General features: G+C 38.3%; 1 protein-coding gene across 3 annotated transcripts in view; it reads left to right on the top strand.

Annotated features, from left to right (window-relative positions):
* The window catches only part of TTC3 (tetratricopeptide repeat domain 3), a 62,155-nt gene that overhangs the window by 24,051 nt on the left and 17,177 nt on the right, over positions 1–20,927 (top strand). For all 3 annotated transcript variants that reach the window (XM_065741737.1, XM_065741736.1, XM_065741738.1), the window contains exons 16-28: positions 5,178–5,238; positions 7,741–7,807; positions 10,571–10,708; positions 11,220–11,300; positions 11,881–11,993; positions 13,407–13,533; positions 13,848–13,970; positions 14,136–14,237; positions 14,883–14,975; positions 15,682–15,746; positions 16,728–16,861; positions 19,063–19,371; positions 20,435–20,698. In XM_065741737.1, coding sequence (XP_065597809.1) covers positions 5,178–5,238; positions 7,741–7,807; positions 10,571–10,708; positions 11,220–11,300; positions 11,881–11,993; positions 13,407–13,533; positions 13,848–13,970; positions 14,136–14,237; positions 14,883–14,975; positions 15,682–15,746; positions 16,728–16,861; positions 19,063–19,371; positions 20,435–20,698 — 1,677 coding nt within the window. The remainder of the gene's footprint in view (positions 1–5,177; positions 5,239–7,740; positions 7,808–10,570; positions 10,709–11,219; positions 11,301–11,880; positions 11,994–13,406; positions 13,534–13,847; positions 13,971–14,135; positions 14,238–14,882; positions 14,976–15,681; positions 15,747–16,727; positions 16,862–19,062; positions 19,372–20,434; positions 20,699–20,927) is intronic.

Raw genomic sequence — 20,927 nt, 5'->3', positions numbered from 1 at the left:
ATCCTGCAGTTCGAAACTATTTGACAGAGAGACTCTTTTGCTACGTAGTTCAAGAGGTGAGAGCTGGTATGTTTTATTGTTCATGTGTTAAGTTAAAAGAACACTTTTGTAGAAGGACCTCCTACCCCCAGATATACCACATTATCTCCCCGTGGAGAGTGTGTTCATTTTAAGGAGGAGCAGTTCTCATCTTCAAAGTGAATCCTTCTGAACTTTGTATGCTTTTATCATCTGGTAACCCTACTTGAACTGCATATTCCTTTCTCTGACATTCAGAAATTGTTCTTATAATGTTTACGTGGAATATTTTTCCTGCTGTATTTGGACCAGGTGCATGTCTGTGTTGTATTCCCTCCACTGACCTCCATTGTAGTGGGTCCTTCTGTGGTCCTGACCAGGGAGAAGTCTGAAGGTGGAAGTGCTCAGTTGTGCTATTCCTTAGACCTCCCATGTTTAAATATTTAGCTGATGAGATGCCTAACTGTGAGGCATCTCAAAATTTGGTCTTAGGAAGCCAATGAAGATACACTGCAAAATATTATTTAGATATGAGCAGTAGAAAGAAAAAAATCTTGATTTGTAAACTTTGGACATATGCGAACATCTTGAATTGCTAATTTATTGTGAAAAGAGAGAAAGATTCCAAGGGAGAAGTCAAGACTGATTTGTTGAAAGGATGCTACGTGGTGGTGTTGTCAGAAAAATAGATTTATTAGCTGATGTGCAATGACCCTATTTCCACACACTTGGGGTGATGCTGCATTTCATGCACATAGGGCACTGCTGGAAGTTTTGCCAAATCAAGTACAAATAATGCAAATTTGTTGACTGTATTAAATTCCTGAGTACCTATCTAGCGCAGAAGAAAAACCAACTACCCTCCTAAGGTCAAACAGTCATGATATTCTGGCCTGTGTTTACTTTCCTGGCTGTCTGTGCTTGTGTGGGGTTGTCTCACTCCAACTTATAGGACAGAGAAGAGGTTCTTTTTAATATACTTATACCCAATGGCAAGATTAAGACACAATGAGTCAAATGTGAGCCCAACCAGTTTATTACAAATCCTAATTGCTTAAGGATGTGGGGAAGGGTGCAAGATGAGCATAGAAAATAGGTAGGAAATAAAAAGCAAGGATTCCTTGTAGAAAGCAAGAGGGAGATAGTCATCGCTGTGGGTCCAGCGGGATTTGTAGTAGGTCTGTTGATCTCAGGAACTTGTCTGGTCACCCTGGGGGATGGGAGAAAAGCCCAGAAACTTGGCAGCAAGCAGGCCTCAAGGGGTTCTTCCAAAAAGGTTTTCCCCTCAGGGAATTCTCTGTCAACTTTGGGAGTTCTCAAAAATCCTTAGTTTAGGGAAGACCTTTTATCCCCCTGCTTCCCTGTTGTTTTTTTTCTTCTTCTTTTCTCTCTGTTAGTGTGACATACCTGGCTCAGCAGATAACAGCAGGCCTTTTCTGCCGTGCATGAGCATTATTGCTTTGCGCAGTGATCAGCTCCTTCAGGCTGCACCCCCAAAAAAGACTGCTTGTCCTGCTTCTGCTTATCTTCACAATCATAAGCAGTGGTACTGTGGCACTGTGACACCCACCTAGATAATTTGCAGTTACCAATTTGAGTCTTATCACCAGAAAGGCCTCACAAAGCAAGCCTTGAGACAAAAAAGAGTAACAGTTTTGTCTTTCACAGCCTGATATGGCTAGGATTATTAAAAAAAAAAAAGAAAACCAAGAAAGAATTGCATGCATAGGATCTAAAGCACACAGATTTTATGTGTTATAATGTGTGAATATTCATACAGTTTCCATGAGGTGCTCACCTGTTCCTAGAATTGCTATCCATATTAAAGTCTAATACTACACATGTGCTGTGTTAATATGGGTTTTTGGTGAGTGGGGGCTTTGGTGGTCCTGAGGTTGCACGGGGTGGTGTTATCCAGGCAAAATGTTGTATCACATGGGCCAGGTCCCATAGATGGTCAGGAAGTTTGTTACCAAAAACGCATCTGCTAACTAAGTTTCTAATTAGCACTTCGACCTTGTTAGGGCACCTTTATTATCAGTCCTCAATTGATAATACCGTGTGTACTTCGTCAAGGCTTGTGGAATGTTGAGACTCTGCTTTTAGACTCCAGGCATCCCGTTTACCTAGGGGGAAAAAAAAGACTTCCCTAGACAGAATGTCAGTTTGCTGAAGAGCTTGAATGAATTGCTGAAGGCCTTGAATTTATTTTCAACTATCAGTGTTAATGAGAAAAGTATGAGATGTACTGTTTCCACAAGAGTTTTTGAACAAGTTTGAAGCAAGTGACAAGTGAAATGCCTGGATTCATTTTTTACTGAGTGAGAAGGATAACTCATTTTAGAGAGGTTAAGGAAGAAAGAGAAAGAATGAATGCAGGGAGAGAGCTGCAGATTCTTCCAGGCTGAAGAGATTGTAGGATTGTGAAATGTGTTGGAAGTCTATGGGGGAAAAAATAAAACAAACAAAGAAAAAAAAATACCATGGCTGTTTCCTTACTTTCTCTTTCTAATCTTGGCCTCCAAACCCTCTCCTCCCCCAATACTCATTGTGTCAGTACTGATGTAGAAAATATTTGATTTGGCTTTGATGTGAAAGGAGGAGTTAGGCTTTGAATGACTGGCTGTAACGTTGAGAGTGGGTGGGGAGGAGCAGCTTTCTTTTTCGTACCCTTTGTTCACTCTAACTTGTGACTTGCAGGAGGTTTCATGTAAAGGAACTTTATGCCACTGTTTCTTACTTTAACAGCACTGTCCTTTTTCATTACGGTTTTTGTTTGTGTGTACTATATTTTTGAGCATGTATATATTTCTCTGAGATATATTTGTTTGTTCCTAATGAGAATCTCTCTGAAAAGCAGTGCCACTTGTACAAATGTTTTAAAATATTGGTGGGGTAAGTGAATTATGTTTGCTATTGAATGAGAAGTACTTCTTAAAATCTAAAAATAGCTTCTTTTGAAATGAAACTAGCAAGTAAATCATGCTGAATTCTAATTAAAATATTTCATGGGTTATCTTAAGTTGGTAGGTATGTAAAAGTAATCATTATGCAGGAAGTTTTCTCTAAAATAATTTTTATTTAATGGTTTTTAATGTTCACTTAGTGAAATAATTAGGTTAATTATTTTGTGCAAGGAAGGGTTTGTATTGCTATATCTTCATTAAGATTTTGTTTTGAATGATATATCAGTTCCTTAACAGACAATTTAATATATTTTATATAATAAATATAATACATAATAAATATATATATTACAATACCTATCTCTAAATGGCAAACTGATCACATGCTTGAAATGTCTGACTTTTGATAATACAGTTTTCCATCATTTAGAAGTCTTTACTATGGAATATTTATAACTATGGAATTTTGAATCTGGCTGAACTGTTTCTGCAGAAACCTGTTCAGACTCCTGTGTCACTCCCAATAAATGGTTTGTAAAATATTTCTGAACATACTCAGTCTTAGTGACGTCTGAGTTTTGTTTGGATAAATTCAAATTTTATGTAATTAGGCACTTTTCAGTGAAAGATCACTGAGGCTGCTTGTGGTGTGTTGGGCATTTTGCTGTTCTCAGTGTGATTCATCAAATGGACAGATCTGTGTTTTTCTATCATCAATCCACCTCATTATTTTAAAATACATACATGCTATATAAATATAGACTTAACTACAGAGAAGACTTGTTCTGAGTAACACGAAAAAACTTTAAAGAGTAGATAATAATTTAATATATAAAGTTTCAGTAATTAGCTCTTCTTTTCGTGTTTAATTTTGTGGTAATGGAAGTATTGTTTGGTTTATTTGGTAGCCATACTTTGTTTGGGTTCAAGTGCTCTAATGGCTTAAATCCAGGTGCTGGAATGTGTGTTGTCTGTGTGATTCTGTGCGGTGCTAGGAAACTATAGTTATCTGCTAAAAAAGCATAGCTGGAACAGTCTTCTCTTACAACATGTAGCTGAGACAGAGGAAGGGTTTCCTGTATGCTTTGTAAAACGATTTAGATTTAACTAGCCAAAAAACTGTCCATCTTACTGTAAATAATTTGGTACTCTTGTAATGTGTGATGCTCAGCAGTTCCATAACTGCATTTGTCAGTTGCTTATTGATTGCCAGACCAGAAATACTATTTTTTGCCTTTTTTTGCCTTATTTGTGAATTGTTTGTTTATCAGAAGGAAACTCTCCACATAACTGGATTCTTTTTCACCATTACTTTTGAGTTGTTAAAGCCTTGTGAAGTTGTACCTGAAAAGTCTTGAAAGTTAAACATTTCAGGACTTCATTAAGAGCATATGTATACACATTCCTGTGCCTTATCTTGTTATAATTCCAGAGAAAACAGTTGAGTTACTTCCTGCTTTTGACCAATTACATTAAAGTATTAAAACATTTTCTCTTGTTCCTCATTCACATCAACTTGTTTACGTTGTAGAGCATTGTAACTAACTAAATCTACAGATACTGGAAATTCTGAAGTAAGCGAGAGTTTTGTATAGTTCTTGATGTTGTTTCAGGGTTAGAAACTAATCAGTATCATGATAGATTCATGCTTGTTGTAGCACAGTATTTTCACATAGTCAAACATTTGTAACTTGTTGGGGGATTTTGTAAGGGATGTTTATCTCAATGTGACTCATACGTTAGGAATTCTAAAGTTATTGTGGCTTGTACTGAGCTTCTCTTGAAATCTTTTTCTGTGGAAGATTTCCTGTTTAATTTATGCACTCTGCTTGGATGAAGACATTTTGCATCCAAGTGATCCATTTTTACTTGTAGAAATTGCAGTTATCATCTAGTAGTTAAAATATCAACGTTGGCTTTGTGTAACATAAGTGATTTGTTTGGCTTGTGGTCTGCTTCGATAGCTGTTAGAATATTGGAGTCAGATCATATGTTAGAGAATCTGTTTATTTGAAGTATCCTTTTCCTTCTGTAGGATTAATAAAATTCTGTACTTACTATATAATAAAAATAATATAAAATGTATATTGTGACATTCAGATGGCTCTTTTAAAAGGCTTCTCAGTTCTGCTAGCTCTGAGTATTATATTTTGCTTTACAGATCTAAAATATTACGAGTTGTAAGTGTATGTTTTCTTGTTTTACATAGTGGTCATTGTGTTTGAAGTACTTTTCTTTTTTTTCCCATTACAGGCCAAAGTCACCAACACAAAGGAAGGTCGAAGAACAAACCTGGTGAACCTGAAAAGAAACAGTAAGAATTTTTTTGTAATTATACTAAATAACTAAAATTATTATTATGGATGGATTCTGTGGCACACTTTTGCTTCAGACACCGTTTGTCAGATTGCCCCTCTGCTGCAGTCTGTCGCACAGCAATGGCATGTAACAGTTTTGGCAGCAAGGTTCACCTTTTCCTGCTGTGCCACCAACTTCTACATCTGTCATCATGGACCAACATAATAAAATAGGAGGCTTTATTTTTGGAGCAGCCCTTGTAGTCAAATGTTTTGTTGAAATGTGGCAGTATTAAAATAGATCTTGATTTGGAAAGAGATTTCCATAACATTAGTGAAAAGAGACTTCTAGAAAAGCCATCTGGGGTATGATGTCTACATACTGAAAATTTGTGTCTAGTAGCATTGTCAGGTAAAGTAATAAAAATTGGTGATTCAGCTTAACTTTATAATAGAAGATTTATATAAAAGAAGGTTAACTGGAGTTTTGTTTTTGTTTATCACTTTCATTCTTTTATTTTCAACACAAAGTTTTCTAGCCTGTTTCTGACCACACAAATACTATATTTGAGAGTATGCAAATGGGTTAAGTGTGTCATATTTCTCCCTGTAGAATCTATCTCTGTGGAACGTAGTAAAGCCACTTGAAAAGCTGCTAGCATTGTACAAGAGGGATTATTTTTTGCAGGTGAAGGAACTTTGCTTTCTTAGTTGTAATTGAGGAAATGGAGGCAATTGGTCTGAATGAAGTATAGCTGAAAAGTGATAAAACATTTCTTTATTAAAACCTAATATACCCTATTGTGTATTTATATTGTTTATATCCCCTTCAGGGTATAATTAATATTAAGACAGCCAATTAAAGTTCACAATTTCCAGCTTCATGAAGAAATTGAGTTCTTATTTGAAAACTAAGTAGTTTACAAGTCTCAATGGAACTTCAGTAAAGGAAGGCAGAAACTTAGTCACTGCTACTTAAAAAATGTTGCCCATAGCAAGATATGTGATATATCCTACCAATAGATGAGCTTCCTTTGCAGCAGAAGGTAATAGCAGTCCTAACAATAAGTTTTCTTATTGTTACATTTGAACTTGCATCACAGCATAACTCAAGCTGTATCTTATTTTCAAGGTCTCTTTGTACTAGTTGTTCTGTGTACCAAATCATTTTTAACACCATTTTCATTTTTCTTACACTTACTTGCAGTAAGAGATTTACCATTGTAAATCCATTTCAGTTTAATTCTGGAATAGAAGTTTGACTTTAAAAGTTCTTCAGTACCTTCATAGAACTTGAAGCTTGGCTTAAAGTGCATTGATGTCTAATCTTAATATCATGAATACCTTTCTTGACTGTAAATCAGTATGTTTAATGGTTTGGAGACAGTATGAAAGCAGTTGATTTGAACACCACCATAGATTTTTCTGTACAAAATACGTTTCCATTTGTTCTGAAATTAAAAAAAAATCTATTATCTTTTAATCTGTATTCTTATATTATTTTGTTTGTGTAATTCTTTTTTTCCCCTCTGTAACTCCTTTTGAATACCACCACAGCAGTTGACAGGGGAGGTGGCCTTTATTTCATTTAACTTAGTTGCCTCTGAGTTGTTTCTTCTTTCAATTTAATGGGGAAAAAAGATCGAAGCTTTAGAAGTCACTGTGGGAACAAATCCTTTTTGAAGTAATAGAACCGTCTACAAAACTGCTTCTCTCATAGTAAAGTTTTAGGCTTAGGAAAATACAGTATTTCCTAACAAGGGAGGTGCACGGTCACTTCCAGTCAGTCTCCACTTCTGTAATTAGCAAGTTGCTTGCCTTCAAAAATAATCAGGGAATTCTTTGACACTCTAAAGTATTTATTGCAGGAGATGAGTGATGCCTTTGAATGTGAGACATAGATATATATATTGGACAATATATATCTATAGGACAATATAGTAATGTTGATGTCTGTGTAGCAATCTGAGCCTTGAGGATTTCATTTAAAGTATCAAACGATACTTTGCCCTCTGCATTATGGTTCCTGTATTCCTCAGTTGTGTAATGTCTTTCTTCTCTGTTTTCCTTGCCTGCAGCCTGCCAAACTGCCACATGTATTTGATTTTAAGTAGATGTTGTGATAGAATTAAATATCTTGTACTCAGAAAGAGAAAGGGAAAGAGGCCTAAGCGTACTTTAACCTTTGGTGTGGGAAAGTCACCTGTTCCTGGGCCTTGATGAAAGCAGCTCAGCTGACAGTGAGGTAGAGAAGATCAAGTAAAATGACTAAAATGATGGAGAAGGCCTCTACTTCCCTGAAGCCCTAGTGATTCCCAGGCCATAAGGTTGAATAGTATCATAATCCTTTATAATGTTCCAATACTTATTGCTGTTGTGAAGGAGTGTGCAGTAATGATCTCCATCATATAGGCTATTGTGATGTTGGTGACAAAAGTACAGACATCTGTTTCTTGAAAGTTGGGTTACACATAAAGTACATCTACAAACTCTTAATACCATTGTCCTGTTGTTTGTAGAGATCACCTTCATTTGAAGATAGAGTCTAAAACCATCCAAGATAAACTCTTCTGTACTGTGCAGCAGGTAACTTGGGGAATTACTTAGCTTATGACTTTAACTATATATGATTTGTTGTCTTTTAGTAATGCTGTTCACAATCCTAGTTCACTCAGAAACTTATCATTTCACATTTAGCCTGATTTTTATCAGGAAACAAGGATCATGTGATTACACTGATTTGTTATCTTACTGCTGGTATTCCTGTTTTTACTTCTCCCCTCCCCTTCCCACCACTATCCAGTCATAATTTGAAAAAAAAAAAAAAAAAAGGCAGCTGTCTCAGTGACCTGGTAACCACCAAATACTCTGTCCTAATACTGCACAGTTTATTGGGGCAATTAGTTGATCTTAGGTCAAACTTACTCCATCCAGCTGGAAGAACTTACTCAGAAATAATTTAATTGTAGAGATTTGTTCTGGAAAAGTTAAATTTAGTTTGAATGAAATATGGAGATGTGCATGCGTGAACATGAAAGAACATGACAACAGTGCTAAAAGGGAAGGTAATGGTAACTGCTGCAGACCAACGATGTGTGATTGTATTCAGATGGATATGAAAACTGACACAAAGATATAGGGAGCACATCTGGAGCCATGGAATACTCAGATAAGGAAAGCTAGAAAAGAGAAATTACTGATTCTGTCCAAGACCTGTGAGTAGTTAGACAAAGTTAACAGGTCAAAGACCTGTAATGGTACCTGTTCCTAGAGGGTGTGAATGGCAAATTCAAAATCCATCTATTGTTGTCAGTCAGGATAATCCCAGAGATACAGTGCATTTAACAATACTCCGTGTCACACCTAAGTCATTCCATGTAGGCCATGTGCATGCCTGTTCCTTCCTATGAGAATGAGTGTGTGAGCACAGGTGAATGAAGTTAGTTCACTTGGTGCTTTTTGTGCAGTGAAACCTCCTGCCAGCACTGTTAACTAATCACTGATGTTACTTATAGAACAGCTTAGCTAGAAATTTGAGTTAATGAAGTGGTGCCCTCGTATGTTAATTTCTAAGAGAAATTATAAAAATCATTGGGAGGCATCCAGAGATTTATAATGCCTTCCCTAGAATTGGGACTCAGTGTTTTTGCATGTTTGATGCGTACATTTGGAAACATTTACAGAATATTTTGTTGAACAGCTGTTCAAAATTCGATGCAATTCACAAATTGAGAATTGTCCTTGGGCCTTATCAGCAGCAAATAACAAGTATCCCAAAGCTGGAGAATGAATTCATGGAGGCATATAATTAGTAAGTTGCTGATTAAAAGAGAAAAGTGGATTAAGGAGAAAATGTAGATGCTAACTGCACCTTCCTTATTCCTTTAAAAATACCTGGTTTTTGTAAGATTAATGTAGTGCTAGTATCAAAAATACTGTTTATAGCTAGCTTAATCAGCTTCATACTTCAGGTAGATTCTTTATTAGCTTAACACTAAATTATTTTTTTCTGTTCCATACCTACAATGTTTGCCAGCATTACCTGGTCACGTTTGTTCTAGGTAATAAAATGGTCTCAATCCTGCGTTCATTAATTGGTTTCTGTGTTTTGGTGTGGAGTTATCTGTTTGGTTTTTTTTCTGGTGTGTGTGTGCCTGGTGGTAGTTTCTGCTGCTCCTGCCACTAACCTTCATTATATAAAAAAATATCCACAACCTATAGGTTTCCATGGAAACTATATCAACTACAAAGAGCACAATGATGCTGCTTGATGGAGCAATTTGTCAGCCACAAAACACTGTCAGCACACTCACCACCGTTAACTATGTGTTTTTGCCACTGATGTCAAGAGCCTACATATTGCACTTGTGAAAGTATGTCTCAGTGGAGGTGAACCTCTGTTTCTGTGGCCACTGCTGAAATGTAGCACCCCACCACCTCATTGTGCTCACATCCACTGGTTGGTCTCCAGAAATGTTCAGCAAGCATCAATGGATGTCAGTGGGTGCATTTTTTTCTACATGCTGGAATTCAGTAACACATCTTTGCTTCATAGACACTTCCGTGTCAGACACTGTTGTGTCAGAGCCCCTTTGCTGCCATCTGTCAGCTGGTAACAAAATGTAATGGAATGTTGATGGAAAAGTTTACTCTCTGCTGCCTGTACCACCAACATAGTAATAGGAGGCATTGCTTCCAGAGCAGTCCTTGTGTTTGTCCTTCTTACCCAGGTGCCATGATGAAAACAAAATGTGATCAGAGTTCATTGATGATCCAGAAAGTATATTCTGGACACAGTATGCCAAAATGTTAATTCAGTTCACGAGAATACAACTAATTACAGTGTTATTGTAATGGTTAAAAAGCAGACAACTTGTTTGGTTGCAACTACAGGAATAGGTGATAGAGAAGCTTCTTAAATAGTCAGAGGTATTTCTACCATAGCACAATGATCTGCTTCCTAAAGCTAGCACTGTATTTTGTGTTTAACCCCATCAAGGGAACAGAAATTCCTATTTCTGCAACTGCTTGTATTGATTTCAAATCTTAATGCTGGAAATTCCCCCAGACTTCAAGCGGGAGCTGTTGTGAAATTTTGTTAACCTAATGCAGTCTGAAGCCTTCAGGCATCAACTTGTTACCTAGGTGGAGGCTGAATGAAATAATACTCAGCTTTTAAAAATACGTTGGTACACAAGGGAGTGTACAAGAGGGGGAAAACATAGCTGCATTTAGCTACACACAGTATTAAGATAATGCTTGAACTGAATTTGGAAATTTCTGAAGAAAAAGAGGGGGAAAGAAAACTGCTGTTTTCATTTTGAGTAGCTGTTTTCTGAAATATCTTAGGTGGATTCAACCATGTTGCTAGAAAAGGTGAAATCACTCGTTCATGATGGTTATACAGCCTTGATGGACCAGAGGTGTCGCAGTGCTGAACAGGTGTTCTCACAATTGTTGAACATTCTTGATCCTTCAGAATTAAAGGTAAATTGAGAGGAGTAACGTATCTTTTAAGGTAACTGAGCTTTACACTTTCAGTACTGTGTCGTTCTTTCCCTCCACCCAAAGAAATCGTTATCATTGAATTGTTGCCCATCACATTGACTACAGTGTTATATGTTGCACTGTGTATGTCAAGGAGCTTAAAAAGGATAGAAATGGGAAACAGGATAATTATGGGATTGTATGCTGTGTCTTTGTACTGCTCACTGTGCGTGTGCATTCATAGATGAAATTTTAAAAGTATCTACCATTACGTTTAATAAGAGACTGAAAGCAGATGTTTCAGGATGTATTATTTTGAATATTTAAGGCTGACAAATGACCAAGATAAAGGAGTAGGTAGCTTTCACTTCTTATGCCAATTTCAACATTAATGTGGTTGGAAGCTGTGATAGTTTTCTACGTCTGTTGTACATCTTCACAGTAGCCAGTAATGTGCTCATTACTAACCAAGTGTTTTTGTGCTACTTCTATAATTTGACTCTATTTGCAGCAATTGAATCTTCGTGTTATTAATTATGTTGTAATCATCTACGGACACGCCACTTCTCTTCTTGGAATAGGACAGCCTGAGGTATGACATTAAGCCAACATATTGCTTTTATTTCTAGTTCAGATGGTTTGTCATTCATTTTTGACTTAACTCTCAACAGACATAGGATGAGTTGGGAAAGAATGCTTCTGTCATGGGTTATGAAGTCATATGTTGTGGGATTAGGTCTTTAATAGGTTTTGGACAAATTAAACTGCCAAATAAGAAAACTACTTTTCATGTTTCAAGTGAGATGCTTAATTATTTATCTGTCTTTGTTGTAACATGGTTGTACACTGTTCTTTAAAAAAAAGAAGAAAGAATGCTTTTGCTTCCTGAATACACCAAAACAGAAAGCCATTCCCTCACCTCCAGTATTGTTTACAAATATTCAGCTTCTTTCAGCGAGTTAAAAACTGTCTGGGCATTTGTAGCTCAGTCAGCTCAGTACTTTGTAGATCCCTTGTTTCTATAGCCCTTTGTGCATGAACATAAGGTTGCTTAGTTTCCTTTTTTGCTCATAGGACAAATCAAACAACAGGATATACTGCAGGAAAAAGAAGACAAAAACTGAAAAGTTGCTGCCTAAGCATCTCATTTTTGTCTTAAATTTATTTTCAAGGCATTAACAAAAGCTGAAGACCAGTTTAAGAGAATAATTGAACAGTACCATGAAGAGAGATTTGATTGTCTGGCATACTACGGAATTGGGAAAGTGTACCTCAGACAAAACAGGTTAGCATAATATAAAACTTCAATATTTGATACGAAGACTCTTTTTGTTTAAGAAATACACTTTTTTTTTTGTAATTAATCCTTGTTAATTAAATTCAAACATCGAAGTGATTTATTACAGCTCCAATTTGTTAATGCTAGAAGTACAATAGAAGCAGTTGAATCCAGCAGTCTCCAGACTGTGGGGATGTGACCAACCAGCAGTAGAGGTGAACTCTTAGGTAAAGAAAATGATGAACTTGGGATGAACGCCTTGTAAAGAAAGCTGAACTTACGTCAAGATCAGGGAGAACTAAGAGTGACCTTGGTTTTAGCTAAGACAGCTGTACCAGTGAGTCCCTGAGAGGAACAGTAAAGAGCTCCCTGAGCTATCCAGAGGGGAGAATGTATGTGTGACTCAGCCTGACACAGTGTGTAAAAACTGGACCAGTTAACCAGCTTTGAAGAAAGCAGCAGACTTGAGCTGCCATCTGCCTACATATTCCTTCCTGGAAATTGGGAACACCCAGCATTGTGACAGTGAGCACAGAGAGACCAGTAATGGAATCCATGATTGTACTATCATTCAGCTGTGTATTGCAGTTACTATATCTGTGTCATGATGTCAGTATATTGCTGTACGTCTTTACTAAATCAGGATCTCATGTGTTGCCTGTGGTAGATTGACGTTGGATGCCACTGCACATTCTTCCTCCTCTCCTCTACCAGACAAAACCCCAGTCCTTGCTATGTAAACCCAATACAATGCCTAGTTTATCAAATAAGTAAGTTTAATATCAAACATTAAACCCTCCTCAGTGGAGTAGCTGAATGAACCTGGCCAAGGAGTGCTGGACTCTGTGAGAGGATTCCTCCTTCCTGCTGCTGCAGAGTAGCCAGGTCCTCTGTAAGACCCAGGAAGTGTCTGTGCCCAATTGTGTGGATGTGACTGCTGCTTTCCTTTGCAGTTTTGTCTGGTAGAGAGCTGCACTGTGTCCCAAAGAGGTGCATACATTAATGCAGCTGGCCTCTGGCCTCAGAGGCTGTCGCAGTCAGAGCAGCAACCATGTAACACTGTCTGAAGGCAGGTAGAACTTGAGTACAGAGAGCAGCATCCTCTGCTTTCTCTCTGGCTGGTGGAGATCAAAGGTCACACTAGTGAAAACATGCATGACCTCACTCTCCAGATTGACAGGCACACCCATCTTCATGGATCCCTTGAACGTCAGCTCACACTCTGCCTAATATCTATGCCTGCGCTCTGGGCCCTTTTATTCAGCCGTGCCTCAGGCCATGAATCTTTTACACTGAATATCCCTTTTTACCAGATAATGTTTTTTTTTCTTGAATCATAAAATGAATGGTGAAATAATGATGCACCTTGTAAAAGACATTGATATATGGTCTGCATGTTTTACCTGTTTGAAACTTCAGATTTTCCGATGCGCTCGATCAGTTTATGAAGTCACAAACGATGATTAATCATAAGATTATACCTGGAGTCATAACTTGGCCCACAACATCTCAGGTCATTGAAGAAACACGAACAAAGAATTTACAGGTATGTTTAGACACAAAAATAACAGTGCTGTTCCCTCAAATGACCTTTCCAGAAAAAAATATACATTTCACAAAGCTTTGTAGTGTGACTCCTAGCGTGTCATCTTTGCTTTGCTCCTCCCCTCATGTTATCAAGGCTAAGAAAGGAGTGAACAGAAGTAGGAGATTGAGCATGGAGAAGCCAGTGCAAGTGCTTGTTTTCTGGAGCACTGTCAACCCAAAAGCCTGGTCTTTGTAGAGGAGAGCTCTGTTTACAGAAAACAATCTTCTCCTGGTTTCTGTGCAGCTTATCTTCTGTCACTTTGTGTTTTTCAGTTGTTGTTAAAGAATTGCATTGAGGAATGTAAGTTCCCTCCAGAACCGGATGCAGTTTGTCGCTATCAGCGGTGCCACGGCTACTCCAAAATCCAAATCTATTTTACAGATCCAGACTTTAAGGTAAGTTTTAATTCAGAAGGATCCGGGAAGTAAAACTTTCCTGTTTTCAGCTCTCTTCCGTATTAGATAGCTGTGAATGCACCATTTTATCATATCTTCTGTTAAGTTGCGCATTGTTTTCTGTGTTTTTAAAGATGTTACATTTGTATTATTTTCCACTGTTAGGGTTTTATACGTATTACTTGCTGTCAGCAATGTAGAGTGGAGTTTCATACCAACTGTTGGAAAAAGTTGAAAACTGCAAAGTACAGTGATAAGAATGACAAGGTAAGAGCTATGTTAGACTAGAAGCATTTTATTTCCTCTTTGTTTAATCAGTATTACAGCATCCTTTTCATTTGTGATAGATGAGGTGCTACAGCTACATATTCAACTCATTTTACAGGAAGAGGGGAAAGAGGATTCTCTTGCTGAATGGTCTGATGTGCAAGTGTTGGCAATGCTTGCACTTTACAGAAGCAAGGCCTGCACATGCTTAGCTTGTTTCTCTTGCACTATTTATGCCTACTCGTAAGAAAACGTATTCCTTCTGAAGTCTTGTTGAAGAAGCAGTTTGACATTTATTATATCTAAAGGAATTTTACAGATTATATTGGCAATCAGTCTGAAATAAAAGGAAATTCTGGGAGGATATAAATTCATAAAGTGATAGTCTTAAAGTTGAGCCCTGAAACTGAAGCTGGAGGAGGGGCTTTGCTTTGTGAATAGCAGGTGTATGCCACAGGTTTGGGCCATTTTGATTGAGATTCTGTGCCAACACAGCTGTGAGTGATTTGCTTTCTTCATCCAGTTGGAGATTAAGCCTATGCTAGCTTTAACTACCTCAGTCACCTCAAATAAAAAAATAATTTGTACAAGAATGTAGAATTTGCATGAATTCGCATGTTTTTGTTTTGTCTTTTTCTCCAACAGGATTTTCTTCGAGAACTGTGTTTCACTCCTGATTGTACAGGCCTGATTTCCAAAATAGTTATTTTCAGTTCTTCTGGTTTGGTAAAATGTGAAGTAAGTAAAAGTTTATCTAAAATAAAAAAATCTTTAAAACGTTTATCTGTGTAAAGGAGGTAAAGCAAAGATGATAACGTAACTCACAAGTAATATGCAAACCCATAAGTATTATCTTTACTGAAGAATCTAAGCATTACTAGGAACTTGAATTGCTTGTTCTTTTCTTAACTTGCTGGTGTGGACATTACCTTGTTGCTTTGGTTAGAACTGTCATTGATGAGTATTGGAGCTGTGTTTCATATTTAGCTGGGGTGACATGGTGGGAACTCTATTAATTGAGATAGTCTTACTAAATGAAGTACTTCTGTGGGGATGACAATGGCTGATCCCCTACAGTGTCTTGGGGAGATGGATTCTTCTTCCTTGGCCAGTGCGGGTGGGTGAGAAGCAGAAAAAAATATTGTAAAGTTTTTTTCCTGTCCACTGATAAACAGTATCCAGTATGTTCTGACTCTGTGCTACTTTTTCACCTGTCTTTTTTTGCTTGTGAAAACCTACTGCCGTGTACTGGGTTGTAATATTCGATGAAGATATTTTCACATCGACCTTCATGAGGCATAAGTAGCTTTCAGGAGTGCACAGTCACTTTCATGGTATTAGTTTTTATTGTTATCCAAAACACCAGATATTGTTGGGTTTCAAGAAAAATCAGTGCTGCGTTGTAACCCAAAATTAATTAATGTGATGTCACTTATTTTGGTAGTTTGAACAAAAAATCACAAAAATCAAGGAACCACCAAGAGCCAGTATTAAACAGAAATGTTCAAGGTAAGCTCTCTAATGTTTAAGAGTAAGTTGTATCAACTCGAGGAAAAGCTTCCTCTAGGATTGAGTTTCATGACTTCTAGAGAATTACTAAAATACCACATATGCTTTGGAAAGCTGTTACTGTCCTTCACCTCTGAAAACATATATTTGAATGAACTGATTTTCTTTTAATAAAAATATTAAATCAACTAAAAGATTGAGTAGAAGTACTTTACAATCTAATCATACAGTGATTTAATTAATTTATAAACATGTAGCTCTGTATGTGCGTTTTATGGTGTGATCACAGGAGAGCATTAATGGGTATGGCTGAAGAAACGGTTGGTAACCCTCCAACAAGGGTTACCTTGTTTTAAAAACAAAAAGGTTGTTTTGGTCACAGCAGATGACCAGAAGATACGAGTTAATGATAAACATTTACCACATGTCAGCGAGGTTTTAACTGTGGGAGAGAAACCTGTGTAGCAAACTTTATCTGTTGGCTTAGAAAGTCTAAATAAAGTCTGCAGATTGAAAAGCTGTTTAATAAGGTTGATGCATGTGCCTTTAACATAACTGTTTTTATGCTTTTTGTTCAAGTAAACGTAAATAACAAGACATGCTAAGAGTATAAAATAAATTCATTTTAAAATGTCAAGGAAATCCAGACGTTAACGTTTGGTGTAAAACATGGAGTCAAAATAAAGAAAAAAAAATCTTTTTCAGGTACTTAATCCTAATTCAGATGTTACTAATGAGAGTAAAAATTTCTTCAGGAATCTTGAGGATATTCTCCCCATTGCATACCTGCCTCGTGTGAATGTTTGTGTTCTCTTACTAAATTAAAAAGTAGCTTGATTATATTTATACTCTTCCAAGTCGTATTTTACAGTAGAATGGAAGATTGTCACTGTTGTAAGACAAAAAAACTTTTTTCACAAAAGGAGTTTGGCACATTTATTTGAAGTAAGACTAGATTCACTGTTCACTTGTTTTTATCAGTTTTAGGAAGTTAAAAAGGAAAGAAGAAAAAAAACAACAAAGAAAGCGTGCACGGGAGGAGGCACTGAATTCTAAACAAAAAATAGAAGAAAATCAGATGAGAAACGAACCATCTCAGTACTGTGATCGTAGTGGTACGTAGAAGTACGGGTTATAGTTTTAAGATAGCAGAAGATACCATTGGGTGTCCTAAATCAAATGATAGCAGATGAGCAGATCGTTAATATTGTACATACTTCACCCACCACCGCCCTTGACGACCTTGCACGATCTTCCCTTAGGCACTTGAATTTCCACTTATTGTTACTTTCATTTCATTTTTGGTTTTAATTTCTAGCTAACTGTATGTTTGTTATTGTATGGTCGTTTAAGTTAGGCAAAGGCAAAGATAGAAACGATGGCCTGGGGAACTATCCTGGGTGTAGGGAACCTGCTTCGGCAGGGGGATTGGACTCGATGATCTCATGAGGTCCCTTCCAACCCCTATGATTCTATCCACCTGTCAGCCTGACCTCAGTTCTGGAGAACACCAAGGAGCAGATCCTCCTAGAAGCTAAGCTAAGGCACATGGAAGAGGGAGAGGTGATATGGGATAACTAGCATGGCTTCGCCAAAGGCAGATCCTGCCTGACCAGATTTGTGGCTTTTTATGGTGGCATAACTGTGCCAGTGGATGAAGGAGGAATCACTGCTGTCATCTATCTGTGCTTCAGTAAGGCCTTTGACAGTGTCACCCATAACATCCTTCTCTCCAGACTGGAAATACACGAAGTCGTCAGGTGGACTGTTGGATGGACTGGGAACTGGCTATGAGACTGCACCCAGAGAGTGGTGGTCCATGGCTCAGTGTATGGGTGGAGCTCAGTGATGAGTGGTGTCCCTATGGAGTCAGTAATGGGACTGATGCTCTTTAGTATCTTCATCAGTGTCACTGACAGTGGGATTGAGTGCACTGTCAGCAAGTTTGTGGATGACACCAAGCTGTGTGGTGCAGTGGGCATGCCTGAGGGACAGGATGCTGTCCAGGGAAACCTAGACAGACTCAAGCAATGGGCCCAGGGAAACCTCAGGAGGTTCAACAAATCTAAGTGCAAGGTCTTGCACGTGGGTCATAGCAACCCCCCACTTATCACCACAGGCTGGGATTTACAGGCTTACAGCCACTTATCAGTACAGGCTGTAAGGATAGAGCATGGCTCTGACAAGAAGGACTTGAGGGTAGCAGTGGATGGCAAGCAGGACATGAGCCAGCAGTGTGTCCTCACAGTGCATAAAGCCAGCTGTAGTCTGGGCTGCATCCAAAAAAGTGTGGCCAGCAGGTCAAGCGATGTGATCCTGCCCCTCTACTCTGCACTGCTGAGGCCTCACCTGGACTACTGCGTCCAGATGTGGAGTCCTCTGTACAGGAGAGACATGGACCTGCTGGAGCACATCCAGAGGAGGGCATCAGAAATGATCCCAGGGATGGAACACCTCTCCTACAAGGACAGGCTGAGAGCTGGGGCTGTTCAGCTTGGAGAGGAGAAGACTCTGGGGAGACTCAAGTGTGGCTTTTCATTATCTGAAGGAGGGCTGTAAGAAAGGAATGGTCAGGCTTTTTAGCAGGATCTGCTGTGACAGGACAAGGGGAAATTACTTTGAATTATAAGAATGGAGATTTAGACTGGATACCAGAGGAAGAAGAATTTTACAACATGAGTGGTAAGGCAGTGGAACAGACTGCCCAGAGAGGCGGTGGATGCCCCATCCCTGGGGACACTCAAGGTCAGGCTGGATGGGGCTCTGAGCACCTGATGCAGCTGTGGGTGTCCCTGCTCACTGCAGGGGGTTGGACCAGGTGGCTTTTAAGGATCCCTTCCAACTCAAACACTTCTGTGATTCTATGAAAGTGGATAAATTTAGATTGGATATAAGGAAGTGTGCTTAGTACGCTTGGAATTGTATCCTTGTTAGAATGAGCAGTTACTGTAGATGTAATATGTAGTGCCTTGCTTTTTAAAGGCTGTTTTTCAAAATCCTTTCAGGTCTGCATCTTTTGAAGGTATGTGCTGTCAGTTAAGTGACATCCTGTAGATGTGTGGCCTTGAAGGTATGAGCACATAGTCTTTTCACTGTTGTTCAACAGTGATCAAGAGGCAGAGTCAGGACAAAGGCTGTGGGCTTGGATGTTCAGAAATGTGCCTTTGCTCTGGGAACTGATGCTCAGGGGAGTTCTATCCCTGTGCCAGGGCTGGCGTGCAGCCTGTGCAGGTACATCTGTGCAGGCAATTGCTTGAAGTTCCTGTTACTGGCAGGTTAAAAATCGTTGTTTGTTTGTTTTTCAATCCCATCGTAGGTTATGCAGGTTATGCTGGTGATCAAGTCCTGCAGCGTATCATTCAAAATGCAGAGCAGATAAAAACAGCTGTTCGTGATGCCTCCAAACTGGTAAAGGAATTACTTTCCTGGTTTGTCATCAGTGATGAGGATTACGCATCGTATAGCAAAGCCAGCAGCATGTCACATGCTGTGGTGGAGCAGCTCATCTGTTACTTGGTTCAGGAAGAAAGCAGAGTGAAAACAAGGGGTTTTATCCATGTACTGAGTGAGCTGGAAGGAGTGGATCCCAAGATACAGAAGTGGATGAAACACCTGAATGATTTGGGTAAGTTGTATGCTTATGTAGTTGCACAAGAATTTACCTGGCTGTTACTGATCAATCTACAGATGAAAAAATAACCTCCCAGCTTCCCAGTTTGCTTTTTTAAGTTAGAAGAGTGAAGTAAAGGTTTTTTCTTTTTTATTTACTTGATCATTAGCATGATTTCTTGAGAAGAAGATGTGACCATTGGTAAGAGCAGCAACATCTCTTATTATCTGCAGAGACAAAACTATTCAGAAAAAATAAAGCATTTTAACTTACGTGGGGTTTTGGGAGAAAAAAGCAATATTTATGTATTTATTTATTTTTATAACTTAAAATTCCTGAATGGGCTTAAATGAGAATACTTGCATATATAATCTGTTTCTGGAGCGTGTATAGTGGTGGTTTTTTTGTGGACTTTTGTCACTTGAATTTCTCTGATTGTTTAACTTGAAAGAAATCTGTTTTAGTATTCCTTGGTATTGTTGCCTTGCTGTGTTAGTTTCCTATTGAATTTATACTTGGATGAAGATAAGAGTTTCTGTTTGCTCACGGAAGGGACTTAAGATGTCAAAAACTTCAACTAGGATTCTGTACTCTTACTGTAGTGTGCCCATGTCCTTGAAATAATTTGTACAGATTTATTATACTGGCTGCCAACTGAGAGTAGAATTTATATAAAATTCATTTTTCTACACAGATGTGTGTGGGAACTCCTTCACAGCTCAGTGACGGAGCAGTGGCACAGCTGCACAGAGAGGTGGTGGAGTCTCCTTCTCTGGAGACGTTCCAGACCCGCCTGGACGCCTACCTGTGCAACCTGGGCTAGGGAGCTGCTTGGGCAGGGGTTGGACTCCATGATCTCTGGAGGTCCCTTCCAACCCCTACAGTTCTGTGATTCTGTTATTTGTCATGTTGGCCTGCATTTTCAAGATGAAAAAGATTTTACACAATCTGTTTCATTTGCCATATATTTAACTTTTGGAACTAACTGTTCCTCTTTTAAGAGGAATATCACACTTAAAACAAAAGGAGGGAAACTCTGAGGCTGGAATGAAACGATGGCTTTTTTCTGCTCTTTTAGGGTTGACAGCTACAGAGAACTTCATCCTTCAATATGGACAATTTTTAAAACAGCTCGACGTTTCTATTTTAACTGCACTCTGGAACGAGAAGTATGGTAGTAAATTCGACTGTGTGTCAAGTAGTTCTGAAGACAAAGAGATTCTTGATTATTTTTTAAAACCACCTCTAGAAAAAGTTCGTTGTTTTATATGGCTATTAGAAGACAACAGAGAAAATTTTCCATCTCTTCATCAAGCTTTAGATGAATTCTTTGATAAAACGGGTAAGTGTAAGAGCAGAGACCTTTGTACAAGCGTTGAATCTTGTCTGCTTTTTACACCTTGTGTGTTCAGTGCTTAGAATACAATGTAGTCTAAAAAGACAAGACATTATGTTGCCACTACGTACTGCTGTTGGTATAGGATGCTGGCACATTAGTTTACCTTTATGCATATGTTCCACATGGAATAAGTATTTAATTTTAAGCATAAAGATTGTGTAACAAGTCAGTG

Source organism: Cyrtonyx montezumae, unplaced genomic scaffold, assembly GCF_038088225.1.
Source record: "Cyrtonyx montezumae isolate F1298 unplaced genomic scaffold, pur_monq_1.0 scaffold_3, whole genome shotgun sequence".
NCBI lineage: Eukaryota > Metazoa > Chordata > Aves > Galliformes > Odontophoridae > Cyrtonyx > Cyrtonyx montezumae.
This window is presented reverse-complemented; position numbering and strand designations above follow the sequence as displayed.